Source organism: Sycon ciliatum, chromosome 10, assembly GCF_964019385.1.
Source record: "Sycon ciliatum chromosome 10, ocSycCili1.1, whole genome shotgun sequence".
In the NCBI taxonomy this organism is placed as follows: domain Eukaryota; kingdom Metazoa; phylum Porifera; class Calcarea; order Leucosolenida; family Sycettidae; genus Sycon; species Sycon ciliatum.
Genome location: NC_088652.1, coordinates 13,020,682 through 13,038,675, shown reverse-complemented (window position 1 = coordinate 13,038,675; position 17,994 = coordinate 13,020,682). Strand labels below are relative to the sequence as shown.

Sequence of the window (17,994 nt, the reverse complement as noted above, 5' to 3'; positions counted from 1 at the left end):
GAACTTCGAGTCTGGGAATGAGTACAGAAACAAAGCTGGAAACTTTGAAAACGCGAAGTTGCAGTGATTTGTAAAAGTCACGTTCTCTTTTTTTCCTCGGTATGCACTTGACGTCAGGGAGTACTAAATTTACAGCGCCCTGCTTGAGAGTGAGCTGCATATCCGGTACGGTACTATAGAACTCAAAACACTCTAATTTCAGAAATTCTTGGTGCTCAATATTTTCGGTATTACAGTCCGTTTCAAAAAGATTAGCAATCCTGGCGATCGCCCGCAGAATTTGCCGTCTTACCGTATGGGCACTCGAGTGCTGCCTGGAAAAACTCACTGTGAACTCGAAGAAATATTCCGCGCGAAAGCAGGAAAAATGACAACTCACTCACGTTGATAGAGTCATGTACGTCTGGTTTACAACAAACGAGTTCTTCCTCGTATCGATAATGGAGTCAGAGTGGACATGTCGAAACAAAAATGCTGTAAATGTTGACGAGCGGCATGGGTCCCAATTCGTTTTGTGACCAAACTTCATGGTCAGCAGACAGCATTCATAACCACAAGGCCAAAAAGGAAGGGATAAATCGTGGGTTTGATAAAAAAAATTGATACTGGCTTCCAGGGCAAATTGTAAACCATGGGAAAAGGCCAGAAACCTGGCCGAAATAGTAACTCCTTAACGGCTGGTCCAACTGTTCCGAAACCTGAACAGAAGAAATTTGCCGTGCCCTAACAAGCCCTTATATGTACTTTGTTGTCCAAATCTCCCTTATCTTCATACTTTTTAAGACCAAAACCTGATTGCTAATCTTTCTGAAACGGACTGTGGAGCAAAAGGCTAGGTTAGGTGAACAGAAATTTGCGGTAAAGAGAAGCAGTTCCCTATTGGATTTTGTGCGTTTGTGTTGTATGGTGTATTGAAATTTTAGGCGTGAAGCAGATGCACCGAAAGTACTGAAAATAAAGCACACCGAAAATTTGTGAAATTACAGTAATTTAAGGAAAAGTCATCTCGCGTTGCTAAACCTCACAAGGTTTCATTTTTTGAAATATGAGCCAGGGACTACAGAAACCACCCTATGACACTTTTTGGAGAAAAAAAATTTTTTCTCTCAAAATGTTGGTATGGTATGGTAATGTGCTCAAACAAAATTTCAAGTTGATCTGCGATGGTAAAATGTGCCTAACCACCTATTTAATAATGGCATATCAATTGAGCGATATAGAGCAAATTTATGTACACAGTATGTAATGTTCTTTGTATATCTTCATTCTTGCTAGTTAGGCAGTTCAAATGTATAGTGAACTATGCCCTCAGCTTCATCCAGTGATGCCTGCGCGCCGTCCACTAAATCTCGGTAGTACTGCTGCTCCTCTTGTGCTAGCGATGTGTGCGAACGCAGCGCCTGGACACTACATTCCGTCTCTTCCTCTGTACGGGCGACACGAATTTTGTACCGCAGATTGTTGTTGTTGTTGTTGTTGTTGTTTATTTATTTTACATCGCAAGGCAAACGGGCAGTTCTGCCCAATATTATGGAAGCGATGACAACCAGTAAGAAGAGTCAGAAATGAAGAGAAAATAAATGAAAATAAAAATACGAAAATGGAAGTAGCAATGAGGGGAGGCAGGGTCAAGACGAGCAGAAAAAAATGGATCTCAAATTTACAAGCCGGGTCATCGTAGCATGATTCTATCGAGCCTCATCAGCAGGTTACGAAAGCCATTTCATTTAACCGAAGTAAAATACGCGTAGCATGCGTTTGAATTCACGGACAGATACTATGGACTTCATACAGTCGGGCAGGCCATTCCAGAGTCGGCAGATTGTCACACAAATTGTGACACAATGCGCATACGTCTGTCCTTGGCTTCATCACTTTGATATGTGCTGCCTGTCTCCTCCAAATGTGGCAAAATGACCTGTAATGAACAGGCGAATACTGTGTGACGGTCTTGGTGTAGATGTTGTATGCAGACTTCTTGTTCTCGGATGCTGGTAAGTATACTGGAGGGTCCTCAGCACGACCTCGCTCCGCTGCAGGTTGACGTAGACCGTACATTTTAGCATAATTATGACTAAATAAACTGCACTACATCCTGCTCCATGTCTGCTGAAATGGCCAAGTGCTCTGGTGTTCTCCCAGTCAAGCCATGTTGTGCCAGTTGAACGACTTCTTTGTTTGCTTTTTTTGAAGGCGCTTCATTACATGACTTCCAACAGCAGGAACTGCCATGAACACGTCTTTGCACAGCTCGTAACCACGTACATGATAGCGGAAATAGAAAGGTCGTTCACCACCGCCAGTCATCGACTTTCGCATGCTTCCAGTCAGTGCGCCCAGAACAAACTGCTTGAACTGTTGAAGCGCTTTTTCGATTCTCGCAGTTTAGAGACTTCAAATATGTAGTCCTCGAGCTGCTGCTCTGGGATGACTTTCCAATGATTCTTCAACTTGCATCCACAGCCTCTCTCAATCCCATCGCGTATGTCCGAGGAGACCACGCTTCACCTGCTCCGTCGTCGGTGACTCAGGTGCAGGGGTATCTGGTTCGTCATCCGATTCCGAGTAGTCGGTGTCACTCTCCGCGTTTGAAATTTCCGAGCTGTCGGGGCTTGGCGTTTTCGACACAACACTAGCAGCACTCGAGCTTGCTGTGACTCCATACGTCTTCTTCTCCTTCTGGGTGGCATATCATCGCCGTCGCTGTCAGCATCGGCGTCGGAATCGCTCGCGGACGACTCGCGGGTGCCAGCGCTGAATCCGTAAAAATTCTCGTCGTCCGATTCAAGCGCCTTCGCATCAGGGACTAGTCGACTCCACACAGAATCGAGCTGCGTCGTCTACTAGATGTTGTTGCCATAATCAATCACAGTAAGTGGAGCCTCATGAGTTACTCGACAATCGCTCGAGCTCGGAATCCTTCCCCGAACACCTAACAAGAGGACAGCTCTTACTTGAGTCTTTTCAAAACAAAAGTGACGAGTTCTGCGCTTCGCGTAACTTTGAGTCGCGTGACTTTGAAACGTCATAACTTGATTTTGATATCAAACGTCGTAGGGCGGTTTCTATAGTCCCTGGCTCATATATTTCACGAAATTTCACCGCCGCGGTGCTTGTGTGTGTGTGTGTGTGTGTGTGTGTGTGTGTGTGTGTGTGTGTGTGTGTGTGTGTGTGTGTGTGTGTGTGTGTGTGTGTGTGTGCAGCCTGAATTTGGACTGCTGCGAGCACCATTGCTCGACCTGTGATCGCTGCATGAAGAGTCAGGCTGGTTTTAACCGCCATAATTGTACTCGAGGCAAACGACTGCGAAAGGACCAGAGGACTAATCTGCCCATTCAATGCAGCCTATGTAGCGAACAATTCTCCCGCCCGCAGGACCTCACCCGCCACCAAAGACAGAAACACTAGCTGTGTGTAGAACGGTCCCCTTTCACCTCAATTACTCTCCTTGTTTCTTTTCCTTTCGCGCTGTTGTCTCCCGCTTCTGGGAGCAACGTGGCCATTTTGTGGCAGTTGCACATAGTAGTAGTAGTAGTGTTACATGCAACCCAGGCACTACACAAGACCAAGACACACTTGTCAGATAGGGAAAACTCAAGACTTGTCTATCCCTCGTTCAGAGCAAGACAAGACAACAAAACAACAGGCATGCGCATATGCATGCAGGCAACGTAAGTAATAAGATAACAACTTATGACGCGTTTGTACAACGCTTGCTCAGATGTCACATCCATCCACCATCAGATGGAAACGACCAGAATAACAGAAATACATAGACTGTGTCGTGGCAGCAAATAATCTGATAAGGCGAACTACAGATCAAGGCGGACAGGAGCCTTTACAGAACGAGAAGAACTGCGCATAGACACGACAGGACTAGAACCCCTAGACTGGTTAGAAGTAGATTCAGGAACAGATAAATCAGCATTCTCACGGATCGACTCATTCGGCGGAACAGTAGGTAGAGCAGTTGAAGACGGTAGAGCTGTGGTAGAAGGTAAAGCTCTGGAATATGGAAGCTGTGGTGCTGACGTAGCAGTTGAAGCATCTTGCACCGACTCAGCAGGAAGGCGTTTCTTCAGGTGGTCAGAGTGACGCTTCCAGACTCTGTTATCAACAAGACGAACCGTGAATGTTAGAGGACCAAGCTGTTCTTCCACGGTGCCAGCTATCCACTTCGGTGAGGAGTTGAAATTCATTGCCCAGACGGCATCACCACAATAGAACTGGTATGCATTTGCACCACCACGATCATGGGCAGTGCACTGTTTGTCCAAGACTTTCTTGCCGCTGTCCGGGAACAGGAGATCCAGACGTGAGCGGGGACGATGTTCCTTCCAAAGTAGCTCAAACGGAGAACGACCCGTTGTTGACTGCGGCGTCATTCTGTATTGGAACAGGAACCTAGCAAGGCGGGTTTCCAAATCAGGGCCAGACATCTTGGCCAAGCCAGACTTCACCGTCTATACTGCGCGCTCGGCTAAGCCATTACTAGACGGATGATATGGTGAAACGAGAGTATGACGAAGGCGTTTCTTCAGGTGGTCAGAGTGACGCTTCCAGACTCTGTTATCAACAAGACGAACCGTGAATGTTAGAGGACCAAGCTGTTCTTCCACGGTGCCAGCTATCCACTTCGGTGAGGAGTTGAAATTCATTGCCCAGACGGCATCACCACAATAGAACTGGTATGCATTTGCACCACCACGATCATGGGCAGTGCACTGTTTGTCCAAGACTTTCTTGCCGCTGTCCGGGAACAGGAGATCCAGACGTGAGCGGGGACGATGTTCCTTCCAAAGTAGCTCAAACGGAGAACGACCCGTTGTTGACTGCGGCGTCATTCTGTATTGGAACAGGAACCTAGCAAGGCGGGTTTCCAAATCAGGGCCAGACATCTTGGCCAAGCCAGACTTCACCGTCTATACTGCGCGCTCGGCTAAGCCATTACTAGACGGATGATATGGTGAAACGAGAGTATGACGTATGCCATTAGATGAGCAAAACTCACGAAATTCACTACTTGCAAAAGCAGGGCCATTGTCGGAAACAATATTATAAGGTAAGCCAAGCAGAGCAAAGGTCTGCTCCAGCTTGCGAATTGCGACAGCAGCAGATGAGCCAGAGCAAACATGTGCTTCAATAAATTTACTATGACTATCGACAATAATGAAGAGCATCTTACCAGCGATGCCGAATGAGTCTATGTCACTGCCTGGCTCAATTGTACATGATGAGATCCGTGAGAATGCTGATTTATCTGTTCCTGAATCTACTTCTAACCAGTCTAGGGGTTCTAGTCCTGTCGTGTCTATGCGCAGTTCTTCTCGTTCTGTAAAGGCTGTCATCTGGGTCGGATAGGTCCTCGAATAAATCCTGAACTTCTAGACCCGCGAAGTGCAAGAGCAGTGCTTTTGAACGCTTCTTGTTCGTAATGTCCTTTCCCGTCAGATAATAGTCAAAGGCTCGAACCCATTTTGTCCACCTCAGAGCCACTTGAGATGGGGGTCCGGACGTGTCGAATGGTGGAAGACGGTCACGATCTCCCTCCATCGCGCAGGACGTTGTCTTCGTCGCCAAATTGTTACATGCAACCCAGGCACTACACAAGACCAAGACACACTTGTCAGATAGGGAAAACTCAAGACTTGTCTATCCCTCGTTCAGAGCAAGACAAGACAACAAAACAACAGGCATGCGCATATGCATGCAGGCAACGTAAGTAATAAGATAACAACTTATGACGCGTTTGTACAACGCTTGCTCAGATATCACAGTAGTAGTAGTAGTAGTAGTGTGTGTGTGTGTGTGTGTGTGTGTGTGTGTGTGTGTGTGTGTGTGTGTGCGCGTGTGTGCGTGTGTGTAGCAGTGGGCAAGCACAGCACAGCCAATACAAACAGCCTGGCTAGCAGGCTATTCATACTACGTTCCAATACTGTATAAGCAGAAATATTCGTCTGGAATTTAATTTCGTCTTTTTCGTCCAAGGAACTTTTGGACTGAATTAAGTGCCGGACTAATGTCGATTTGTCCAGCTTTTCTATACACTATTTAGATGATCCACGGACGAAATTTTCAACCGGACGAACTCCCTTTCTTAGGAGTTGGACGGAATGTTTGACCGACGAAAGTTTCTGCCTCTACAGTATATGCGTCACATTTTGGAACTGCACGTACTGGCAGACGTCGTTTCCATGCAGGCGCATTCACACAGGCACGTACACGCTTTTCGTACAGCTGTGTGAACAGCTTATTTTGGATACAAACTGCTGAGAACAACAGAACGAATCTTGGTGCAGGCCTGGAAACGTCTACGTTATCGTATCAGGCGTTCGATTTTCCCGTCACATTCTACGTTGCCATGGCTATCCGGACGAAAATGTCACGTACGCCACGTTTTGGGCATAGTGTGAATGGCCCGGAAGACAAGTGACACGATCATACAGGACTCGTGAAAGAGATTCTTACAGGATTCTAGAAATGGGTTATTACAGGACTCTAGAAACAGATTCTTGTCAGCAAATACCTGTCAGTAACCTCAGATTAATCACCTCGTGTCAACACCCACCTCAATAATACAATCATCCAGAGCTGCAACATGGGTTGAGAATGCTCACGTACCGTATTTTACCGGTTGTAAGTCGACCCCGTATCTGGAGGTCTCAATTCTGCGTTTCAGAGTTTTCACCCATCGAAGCATTACTAACCACTCCCTGCCACTAACACATCAACAAATCAGGTAAACATTCCTTATTGGAGGGTATACCGCCCCAATCCTTGAAACAATGCCAATATACTGGCAAAAATGTGTACACATGGTGCACTCGTGCATGCAGTGCAGGTCATTTTTTGTAAGATACTGATAGTTCCCGGTTATAAGTCGAATCCCGGTTGTAAGTCGACCCCCACCCTTTCTCCTTCTATTTTTAGTCGTAAAAGGTCGACTTACAACCGGAAAAATACGGTAATTCCTTTTTTCATTTCTTTTTAAAAAGCATGGTATCTTTTCAAAAAATACTTACAACTTGGTCAACCGGGTAAAACTGAAATTGAAGAATGCCATGCTTGGTATCGAGCGTATTTTAGTACGCAGGAGGGTTCTGCAAAACAAGCAGAGAAGTAGGAGAGAGTTAGGTGGCATGTGCGTGTGTGCATGTGTGTGTGCATGTGCGTGCGTGTGTGTGTGTCCAATGTCGGAAGGCTACCTTCTTGCCAAAAGTATTTGAAAGTTGGACTAGTTTCGGCTCCACAATCCAGTGTGTCGTTACTATAATAGCTTTCATGGCTGAGGTTGTTGGTATGTCTGTTGGCTCTGGGTTCCCAGTACTCAGTAGCCGAGGCTGGTTGATAAAGTAAATCCAATTTCACTTCAAGGTACCAGTGCATCTAGTGTCTGCTTCTATCAAAGCAGCGTGCTGTCTAGACTGGTTACCCCAGCAAGTGTAGGGTGTGCATAGGTAACTGTCTTGGCCGTTTTATGCCGATGCACTCCGTGTGGTGTAGACCAGGTGCACATTGGTGGTTGATTCACATGGCTTCGCCAGTTGTGTGGACTAGACAGTTATCTGGCGCAAGTCTTGATCTGTCTCATTCAGATCTTGTTCGCTATCGTTGCTATAAGAGAAAGCCTGTGGGTGCACATCCAGATTTGCGTGCTTCTCTTGCGACGGACGTATACATGGTGTGTGTGTGTGTGTGTGTGCATGTATATATAGCTGTGTCGACAAAAGAAGCACATCAAGGTGCTGCGGCTGTTCAAGCTGCAACCAGACTGACAACTTTATCACGTGTTTGTTCTGGTACTGCATTCCCTTCATGTGTTGTTTCCCGCATTTTTCCACTGCTCCATACATTCTTATGGTAGTGTAGTGTGAACTTGAGGCGCGTAAGAATATTCTTGCTGATTCTCTACCCCCAGTATAAATTCTGGCTTCGTTTTCGTTCTTGCTCATTCCCATGTACCTACTGATGAAAATGGGTGAAAAGCTTTTAGTGTTATGAAACTTACAACCTTGTTGTTGTGTGTATATAAATTTTGTTCGCCTACCTCTCTATTTAAATATATATATATATATATATGTGTGTGTGGGGGGGGGGGGGTATGTATTTGTGTGTGTGTGTGTCATGCAGGCCAAACCTCCCGGTTTTCCCGGGAAATCAACAATAGGGAGGTTTCGCTCTACAGAATTACGTATGAAAATAACGTAGGAACTGCACGTAATTTTCATACGTAAAAATCAGCGCTGTTGGGTTTCGCTCTACGTGACTTCTCCACGACTGCTAAACATGCCTTATTGCTTTGGAGACGCGTTGGCTGCGTGCGCCCACCGCGTGCACCACGAAAGAGCTTTCCTACGGAAATCCGTAGAGAGATTTACGTATGAAAGTTGCCCTCGCTCCCCGGCGCGTACGACATACGGATTTTCATACGTAATTACTTAGAGCGAAAGCTCCCTAATATTCCCAGAGTCCCGGGTATTTCAAGAAAACTCCCGGAAAAGTCACATTTTTGTCTGATACAGAATGTTCCTGAAAACTCCATGGATTCGGCATCCAATGTACCGTTTTTTTCTTCAAAAGTATGTACGGTGCAAACTCTCACTTCGAACTGTGCACGGCACTTTCAACACCTGGCCAGCCTAGCCTGCGACATCTGCACTGACAGGCCAGCTAGGTGGGCGCCAACTGATCAAACTGCACTGCAGGGTCGAACGGTGCTGTATGCAGATCTGCATAGTCTATGCCGCCAAACGTTATTTTTGGCGGGAAAAGCTCTTTTTCAATTGTTGTGGTGCCATCCAGTTAGTGAGATGTCGGTGGTTGGTCAGTATGGTATGGTATGGTATGTGTGTGTGTGTGTGTGTGTGTGTGTGTGTGTGTGTGTGCATGTGCGTGTGTTTCTGGAGGTCGTCTGGGATATCGTACTCGAATCCGAGGCAGTCAACCTTTACTGGTGTGTGTGTGACTGTGTGTGTGTGTGTGTGTGTGTGTGTGTGTGTGTGTGTGTGTGTGTGTGTGTGTGTGTGTGTGTGTGTGTGTGTGTGTGTGTGTGTGTGTGTGTGTGTGTGTGTGTGTGTGATCGCCTCCGGCGATGGGCGTCAAATGGTCCAATGGTGTGTGTGTGTGTGTGTGTGTGTGTGTGTGTGTGTGTGTGTGTGTGCATGTGCGTGTGCGTGTGTGTTTCTGGAGGTCGTCTGGGATATCGTACTCGAATCCGAGGCAGTCAACCTTTACTTGCACTCTGAAGCAGGGTCTACAAGTGAACGCTTCTCTTCGCAACGGCATGCACACACTGTACGGCGTAATACTTACAATTGTGCGATGCCAACGTGTCTCCCTATGCCTGGCGGAACTGACGTGATGCTTGGTCCATTACAACCAAGAGTGCTATCGCTAACAACGCACGGGGATCTTGTCGCCGTTGGCAATGTTGTCGCCACCGCCGTCGTCGGGGACGATGTCACTGACGTCGTGGGCGAGGGGGACGTTGCCTGGGTCTTTCCGTTCCCCCCGGGCGGGAGCACTCTCTTGTTGTCTGGTAGCACTCCGGCCGAAGCCGGCACCATACGTTTCGACGGTGCAAGAACCGTGCCATTCCCCGTGGACAGAGGGTCCGTTTGCTTTCCGTTTGCCGACAGCAGTGCCGTGGCCGCCGCAAACAAGACGACGAGCAAGTAGCGGGAATGCAATACTACTCCACACGCACACACATGCATACACACACACACACACACATGCATACACACACACACACACACGCACACACACACGCATGCACGCACGCACACACATGCACACACACACACACCACCACCACCAGCACCGCAACCACGAAATACAACGACGACGACGACAACAACAACAACATCTCTTTAATAGCATTCGACTCAGCCTCCAGCAAATCAACCCCAGACGAGATTTCAAAGCAAACATCCTACCACTTGTCATCTCTTCCGTATGTACTTGCTCAGCACATCTATAGCTCCATTGTGCCCAGCCTATGTGATCAACTCCCTATGTCCATCGCTACTGCTTCAGCAAGCAGCTAAACTTTGATCTCTCTGTATCCGATTCCCGTGCCTGTAATTCTTTTTCTCTTATTGGCCACAGGCCATCGTGAGAATAAAAGATTTCAAACAACAACAACAGCGATAAGAACGTATTGCCCACAGGCCATTGTGAGAACAAAAAATTCAAACAACGAACGACGACGACAACGATGACGACAGCGATGACGACAGCGATGACAAAAACAACAACAATCCAGGTACGGGAAACAGGCACGACACCTAAGGCTAGACAGTCAGGCATACACGCCCCCTGAGTGTGTGTGTGTGTGTGTGTGTGTGTGTGTGTGTGTGTGTGTGTGTGTGCGTGTGCGTGCGTGTGTGTGTGACAATACTGTCAACCCAGAAACCCTTGCGATCCAGAATCCTTCGCGGGTTTTTTTGTGCAATGGGTGTGAAATCACACAACTGAGCCGGCGCACAACGTAGAACTGTAGTAAAGAGTCTGGGGAAATTGACTCCAACCAAACATCTCCATGTGCAAAGTTGTCTGTGCTCGCAAATCGCGAACTTAAAAAATTCCCGGTGTACAGTGCGCAGGTGTCGGACATCGCTTCACGACAGTACACAACGATGACATCGGAAATAGTTTTCGTTGCCCGGATTCTTTGCCGTAGAAAGTTGATTACGTCATCATCAGTTGAGATGCTTTGAGCCACGGCACAGCTCAGCGCTATAATTATAATTACGATCTGTAAGTCTTGCACTAGCAACCTCCCCGCTGCCTACATAAAGCCAAGAGTAGATAAACAAGAGTGTGCAACTCCGCATCTCTCCTGCACAATCTGCAGATACCCCGACCCATGGCGGAATTTTTTGTTGACGTCACCTTTTTTTCAGAAAAAAAATGCGTATTTTGCCGCAGAGCAGTGTGAGAGCACGTGCACGGACCATAACTTTCCAAACGACTTGCAACGCGTGCGTCGTAGAAAAGATTACATCAACAAAAAATTCTGCCGTGGGCGAACCCATCTAGTACAGTTGTGGCAAGTGAAATCCGACACTTGGCATAAGGGACTGCACCGTGCATCCTGCAGCCTCTGCAGCCCTGCATACGTACAGTACATGTGCTGCATATAACTTTATCTGTCTGATGACAGAATTCGTACTCATCACAGTCAAGGTTCAAAAGGTGCTGGCAAAAATGAATGGGAATTGGATACCAATACTCCTTATGTGTACCATATTTGTGAACTGTGTGTATCTAAGCTGTGACCTTTCGACCTGTTTGGGATGCATGCGGCTCTATAGTACAAATTAGGTGCAGTGAATTACATCATTGATGTCCATTTGAGGCGCTGTCCCCTATGGCAAGTGTCGGATTTCACTTGCCACAACTGTAGTTGCACCCTCTTGTTTATCTACTCTTGATAGAGGCCATTAGAAAATCTGCTGGCCCGTGCAGTAAACTCTTATTATTACTTAGCGCGCATTAGAAAATGTGCCTGTGAAATCATTCGCATCACCTCTATACTCTATACATGGCTGGCAGGTGACTGAACGTGAACGTACTAATTTCAAGTAATTTGCGCTAGTCAAACACTATTTTGCACTAATCCGGATTTGGAGAGAACATTTCATGTGCGCCTCTCCACTCCCTCCCCCCCCCCCCCCCCCTCCATATCTCCCTGATTGAAAGTAACTAGTTCTCAGCTGACATCTTCCATAAGGAGATATCCGTAATTCGTGAATGTAACAGACACAGTGTTCAAATACGAAGGGTCCCTGGCTGGACTGGCGTGCAACTAGTACAAAAGGTCATATCCTCGTTCTCCTATCCAAATACGACAAGTAAGGCAGTTGAAGAGGCCAATAAAGGCACAAGCATTTGCAAAAGGCTATGGTACGCTGCCAATCCAATCACTGAAATGAAAGTAGAGTTCAATCCACGTTGTCGAAGCAGGAAAGGAAGGGTCGAAGGACGAAAACCCTTTTTCGACATGTTAGCATTGACGGCAATTTCGAAATGGATGACACAACTTGTCAGTGTTTCTTCAGCCATATACGCTTTTGAACGAACTGCTCCGGCGGAGCGCTTGGAAGCCACGTTCCCTCGAAGTGGCTTCGCCAAGATGGAACAACTTCTAGTAAGCAGTATTCAAAGTTCAAACTTCACTCAATTGCAGAAATTTGCCGACAACTCACCTGTGTATCCTGCTGCTGCTCTGATCCTCCGTTTCGACATTACGGAACACTGCGTGCGGCCACGAAGACGGCACGGCACCTGCTCTGAAGGCAAACTCCACTGCTACCGCTAGGATTCAAGGCTGTTTTAGTGAAAGGTTTCTCTCAACTCCTTGCTCCGTTGGTGCTGCCCATCCCTGATTGCAGGGCACCTTCTGTCCCAAGATAGTTTTGTTACAAAATGTACTTCGCTTTTCTTCAGCCTTCACTGGCTTCAGCAAAGTTCAGGCCATCAACCAGCCGATCCCCGTATACTACTACTAGTATGCAGTTTACGGTGCACCGGTGCAAGAGTTTTCACAGTTTGAACTCACGAAAAGCGCGGGTTTGATCGTGTAGGTACATGTACATGTACATGCTCTATCGTCTATCCATCGCGATATCGGTACGTCGATCTACTCAGATCATAGATAAGAACAAGAGTACGTCATAACTTATGTACTCTTGATAAGAATGATCTACTCGTAGATCAACTAGAGCTGCTCGCATCGGCTACAAAAAAAATACAGCTGTAGCAGACTGAGTCTAGAAGCCAAGTCAGCAAAAGTCCAAGGAATAAGGAGTTAGTGTGACAGACACCTTGTCCAGGAAGGATTTTTTGACGGATTTGGAATGGCATAACAACCAGTAACTGATTCCTGAAAACCAGAATGTGCCAAAGTTGTCCGTTCAAGAGTTATGGCCTATTTACTCAAATTGCCATGGTTACCATAGCAACGTACATGTAAATTGCCTCTTTTTAGCTCAAGAGACATGCAATATGGGTCAAATAGATAATGAATGGCTGTCAAAGTCATAAGTGAAGATAGAAGTTCCCAAAACTGCCTTCAAAATATAAATGTCATCAAAAGTGAATTATTTAAAGGGAAACTGAACGCCAAAAATAAGTATGGCTTATCCGAAGGAGAATTGGGCACTGATTCCGATGAGCTATGCCTCGAGCCGATCAGAGAAGAGGAACTGTGTCAAATTTCATAAATAACACCTCCCATATTTGGAAATTGGCCTTGATGACGTGCGTACTGCTTAGCTGTCACCATGCTGTGCATGTTCAGCAGTGTAATTGAATGGAAGAAAACAATTACTTTGGTGTTTTGCAGCTCTGTTTCGTTCCCTGACGGTAACCAAATCTAGATGTAGGAATCTGTTGAGCAGGAGAGTGACACATGTCTTCCCGAAGGCTGTCCAGGCTGCAGTGGTGATGAAGAAGACACGATCATCACCCCGAGATCGATCGTAGCGAATTGGAAAACTCATGACTCATGGTGAATTTGCTTCCACTCCAAGGCAATGTCGAGGTATGAAGGGTGCTTGTACTGCCTTCCAAAGTGAAGAGGAGATGAACATGGCTTTGCATAGCTGTTGTTCTATGCCAACTTACCTACTCTTGCTGGTACCGTAGTGGCATATTGCAAATTTCGTGGACGAACAACTCTAGTCACTAGTGGCTAGTGAGCAACACTAACAGGTGAGATTTTTCAATTCGACAAAATTTGTTTTTGTTTGAGAACTGACAGTGGCAGTCATTAGACTCAGTAGGTGTCTTTGCTGCTTCTTTCCCTTCATTGGTAGGGTTGTGCTTGAATAATACAAGTGCTTGAAGTAAAATAAAATAAATAGAACATGTGGAACATAAATCTAATCAAGCATCAGTACATGTATTGCGAAGTTCAACTTCAAAGCACATGAAATCACAATGATCACGAAGTTTACGTAATCAAGAGTACACCCTGTGTTCAACGAACACATACACACATGCTGTATTGCGCACACACATGTACACATGTGCGTGCACCCCCATCCCATCCCACAGACACACGCATGCAGCGCGCACATCCATACACATGTGCGTGTACCCCCCCCCCCCCACACACACACACATTCCTACCCATACACATGTGCATCCCCCCCCCCCCCACACACACACGTGTGCACATACAGATACACAAACACGCACGAACACACACACAAGATACGTGTAAGTGTACATGGTCTTCCTGGTGCAGATGCTGAGCCAGCACAATGGAAAATACCTCCATCAAGATGCTTGATCAAGTGTTGTGATAATGGCACTGTTTGTTTGTTTTTACAAAGAAGTGTGGGAAAGATTACAATGCATTATAATTCATAATTGTTCTTTGCCTTGTACTGTGCAGACCAGAATGCTTCGTTATCAACTCCTGGCTTTCCATCGGCATGGTGTTCAGCTGCAGCGGCATCTGGTCCGGGGAGTTCAAGTTGCTGGATGGCTGCACTGACACAGGATGGGTTTGCGTTGGCAATGCGATACGGCAGTCATCCCACATCACGAGCTACATGTTTATGTAATTTATATTGTCGCTTGTCCAGCAACGTCAAGGCTCTGCATGTAAACACAGGAGAACACCATAATACTACTCAGGGGATAATAATTTTGGATATCAATTTCGTGACAATTATTAGATTCACACAATATTCACAACGTATGCAACACGATGCTGTCTATTGACACTACTTCAAACTGAAGTGCTCACTACTCCTCTCCCGTTTTTATCTCCCTCTACCTTATGAATACTCTGCATTACTGGTTTCGTTTCTACCCTTTCCATTGCTGCCAGCTCCCGGTCCTTTTCAATGCACAGCACCACCTTGACAGTCATTTTTGTGATTTGATGTACACATACTTTGATGTTCAAATTCGAATTACATGATCAGATTTTTGTTCCACATTTTCTATTTATTTTTACTTCAAGCACAACCCTACCGATGAAGGGAAAGAAGCAGCAGAGAGACACCTACTGAGTCTAATGACTGCCACTGTCAGTTCTCAAACAAAAACAATTTTTGTCGAATTGAAAAATCTCACCTGTTAGTGTTGCTCACTAGCCACTAGTGACTAGAGTTGTTCGTCCACGAAATTTGCAATATGCCACTACGGTACCAGCAAGAGTAGGTAAGTTGGCATAGAACAACAGCTATGCAAAGCCATGTTCATCTCCTCTTCACTTTGGAAGGCAGTACAAGCACCCTTCATACCTCGACATTGCCTTGGAGTGGAAGCAAATTCACCATGAGTCATGAGTTTTCCAATTCGCTACGATCGATCTCGGGGTGATGATCGTGTCTTCTTCATCACCACTGCAGCCTGGACAGCCTTCGGGAAGACATGTGTCACTCTCCTGCTCAACAGATTCCTACATCTAGATTTGGTTACCGTCAGGGAACGAAACAGAGCTGCAAAACACCAAAGTAATTGTTTTCTTCCATTCAATTACACTGCTGAACATGCACAGCATGGTGACAGCTAAGCAGTACGCACGTCATCAAGGCCAATTTCCAAATATGTGAGGTGTTATTTATGAAATTTGACACAGTTCCTCTTCTCTGATCGGCTCGAGACATAGCTCATCGGAATCAGTGCCCAATTCTCCTTCGGATAAGCCATACTTATTTTTGGCGTTCAGTTTCCCTTTAATACTGGTACATGGTGTGATTTGTACAATCATGTACAATACACATTGTACATGTATTTGGTATCAGTATTACATTGTATGTAGACTGTAGAAGTAGTGTCGCCGTTACTTATCAGTGGGAAATTGCTGTGTGGTCGCCAGGAGCAGAGCTTGACACTGGCACACAGAAGTACGAAATAAGAATTGTTCAGTATGCTTCACAAACAAGGAATGAATCTGCACCTACATGTACATGTACACTGTGTACATGTACATGTAGGTGCAGAAGGGTGAGTCGTCAGGCAAAGCTGATGCAGCTCTTCGCTAGTCCTTTTCTCTATCCTCCAGCGACTATAATCTGTCAAGCTGCAGCAAAAGCGCTGGATCTTAAAAACAGTGAAAGCCATCGGATGGAGAGGTTGTAGCACACCATCAATGGGCAGCGGGATCTGGCGGGATACCATCATACCAGGCTGAGCAGCAGCACATGTCTCCTGAAAGAGCTGCCTGGAAGGTGACTTTGGCTCTACAGATATACATGTAGTTATGGGAGTCTTGGAAGGGGGACGACTCCTGGATAGCTCACTGGAGTCGCGAAGAAGAGCTGTTATCATGCCTCGTTGACAGATGTAGTCGCTGGAGGATAGAGAAAAGGACTAGCGAAGAGCCGCAACAGCTTTCAAGCAGCCTGACGACTCACCCTTCTGCACCAAGGCCTGGGGCAGATTCATTCCTTGTTTGTGAAGCATACTGAACAGCTCTTGTTTTTGGAAGGAGAGCCAAGGATAAATTTATAGGAAAGAAAAAGGACCAAAGAACTGCAAGCTATGCTAGAATATCCACGAACACCACCAGTTACTAAACAATCACCTTCCCCTCATACATGTATGTTATCATAATTATACATGTACCTTAGAACCTTCCAAGTTGGAAGGCTGGTGTAGTGCACATCCAAGATGTGCTAGAGCTGTTAGCCAGTTACAGTAGTTGTAGAACGGCAGTACTAGGGACCTTTCGCACCCCGCGTACGGATACGAAACGAATGCTGATTCGTCACCTGGGTTCGAGGATTCGTCAGAGTCCCTGCGGAGAACTCGTTTTCACGAATGGAAGCCTCTTCATTCGTGGCACGCTCCGAATCCGTCAGGTACACATTTATTTGGATAGATACACATGTTTTGCAAGGTACACATTTTTCCCTTGATTCCATGATCCATGCACGTGTGCGTGTAAAAACCCGTACGCCAAACTACCGGCGCCCGCGGCCGTATTCGTAGTTGCCATGCACATTTGCATGACGACTCGCGAAACCTGAAATCTGTTTTCAACGAAACGATTACGAGCCGAATCAAACTTTCGTTTCGCATTCGTTTCGTAGCAAATGCGAAAGGTCCCTACTGTCGGTCAGTGTCGTGCAATGTTATCGCATGAGCTGATTGTTTAGTACTACCAAGAGTACATATGTACTCTTGGTACTACTAGTACTACTACTACTGAACTAGTGGTGTTAGTGGATATTGTAGCGTAGCTTGTAGTTCGATGGTCCTTTTTCTTTTCTATAAGTTCTTGTTTTGTACTTCTATGTGCCAGTGTAAAGCTCTGCTCCTGGTGATCACACAGCAATTTCCCACTGATAAATAACTGCGATACTACCTCTACATACAATGTAATAATGATACCAAATACATGTACAATGTATATTATATTGTACATGTACAAATCACACCAGTATTAAAAAAATCACTTTTGATAACATTTATAATATTTTGAAGGCAGTTTTGGGAACTTCTATCTTCACTTATGACTTTGACAGCCATTCATTATCTACATGTATTTGACCCATATTGCATGTCTCTTGAGCTAAAAAGAGGCAATTTACATGTACGTTGCGATGGTAACCATGGCAATATTAGTCCATAACTCTTGAATGGACAACTTTGGCACATTCTGGTTTTCAGGAATCAGTTACTGGTTGCTATGCCATTCCAAATCCGTCAAAAATCCTTCCTGGACAGGGTGTCACACAGCTCTGTTCTGATGACCCCCTGGCTGCTAGACATAATAATATGTTTGTGTCGGATCGGGATATACATGTACATGTACATGTATCGAATCGAGCCTTTGTAGCCGATGCGAGTACGAGTACCGGTAGTACGAGTTCTACGCAGCTCAAGTATTGCAACTCGTCGATCTACGAGTAGACCTACGAGTAGATTGACGTACCGATAGACGATAGAATCTTCGGTTCGCTCAGCTTCTACTTGTAGATCAGTGCGAAAAGATCAAGGAGTCGTCAAATAACTACTTCATGT

The 17,994-nt window shown here is 45.9% G+C and overlaps 1 protein-coding gene and 1 long non-coding RNA gene across 2 annotated transcripts in view; both read right to left on the bottom strand.

Annotated features, from left to right (window-relative positions):
• LOC135826660 (uncharacterized) overlaps window positions 1–12,433 on the bottom strand; it is an 82,550-nt gene extending 70,117 nt beyond the window's left edge. Inside the window, exons 1-3 of the mRNA XM_065339261.1 lie at window positions 12,213–12,433; window positions 9,313–9,691; window positions 7,023–7,100 (exon numbers count right to left, since the gene is read on the bottom strand). Of these exons, the coding sequence (XP_065195333.1) occupies window positions 7,023–7,100; window positions 9,313–9,691; window positions 12,213–12,252 (497 nt within the window). The 5' untranslated portion in view covers window positions 12,253–12,433. The remainder of the gene's footprint in view (window positions 1–7,022; window positions 7,101–9,312; window positions 9,692–12,212) is intronic.
• A 1,797-nt stretch (window positions 12,434–14,230) lies between these two features.
• LOC135825826 (uncharacterized) lies at window positions 14,231–15,481 on the bottom strand. Its single transcript, XR_010555150.1, has 2 exons — window positions 15,097–15,481; window positions 14,231–14,613 (listed from the first exon to the last, which is right to left on the bottom strand). It is a non-coding gene; the product is annotated as an uncharacterized LOC135825826 (long non-coding RNA).
• Window positions 15,482–17,994: the final 2,513 nt, after the last annotated feature.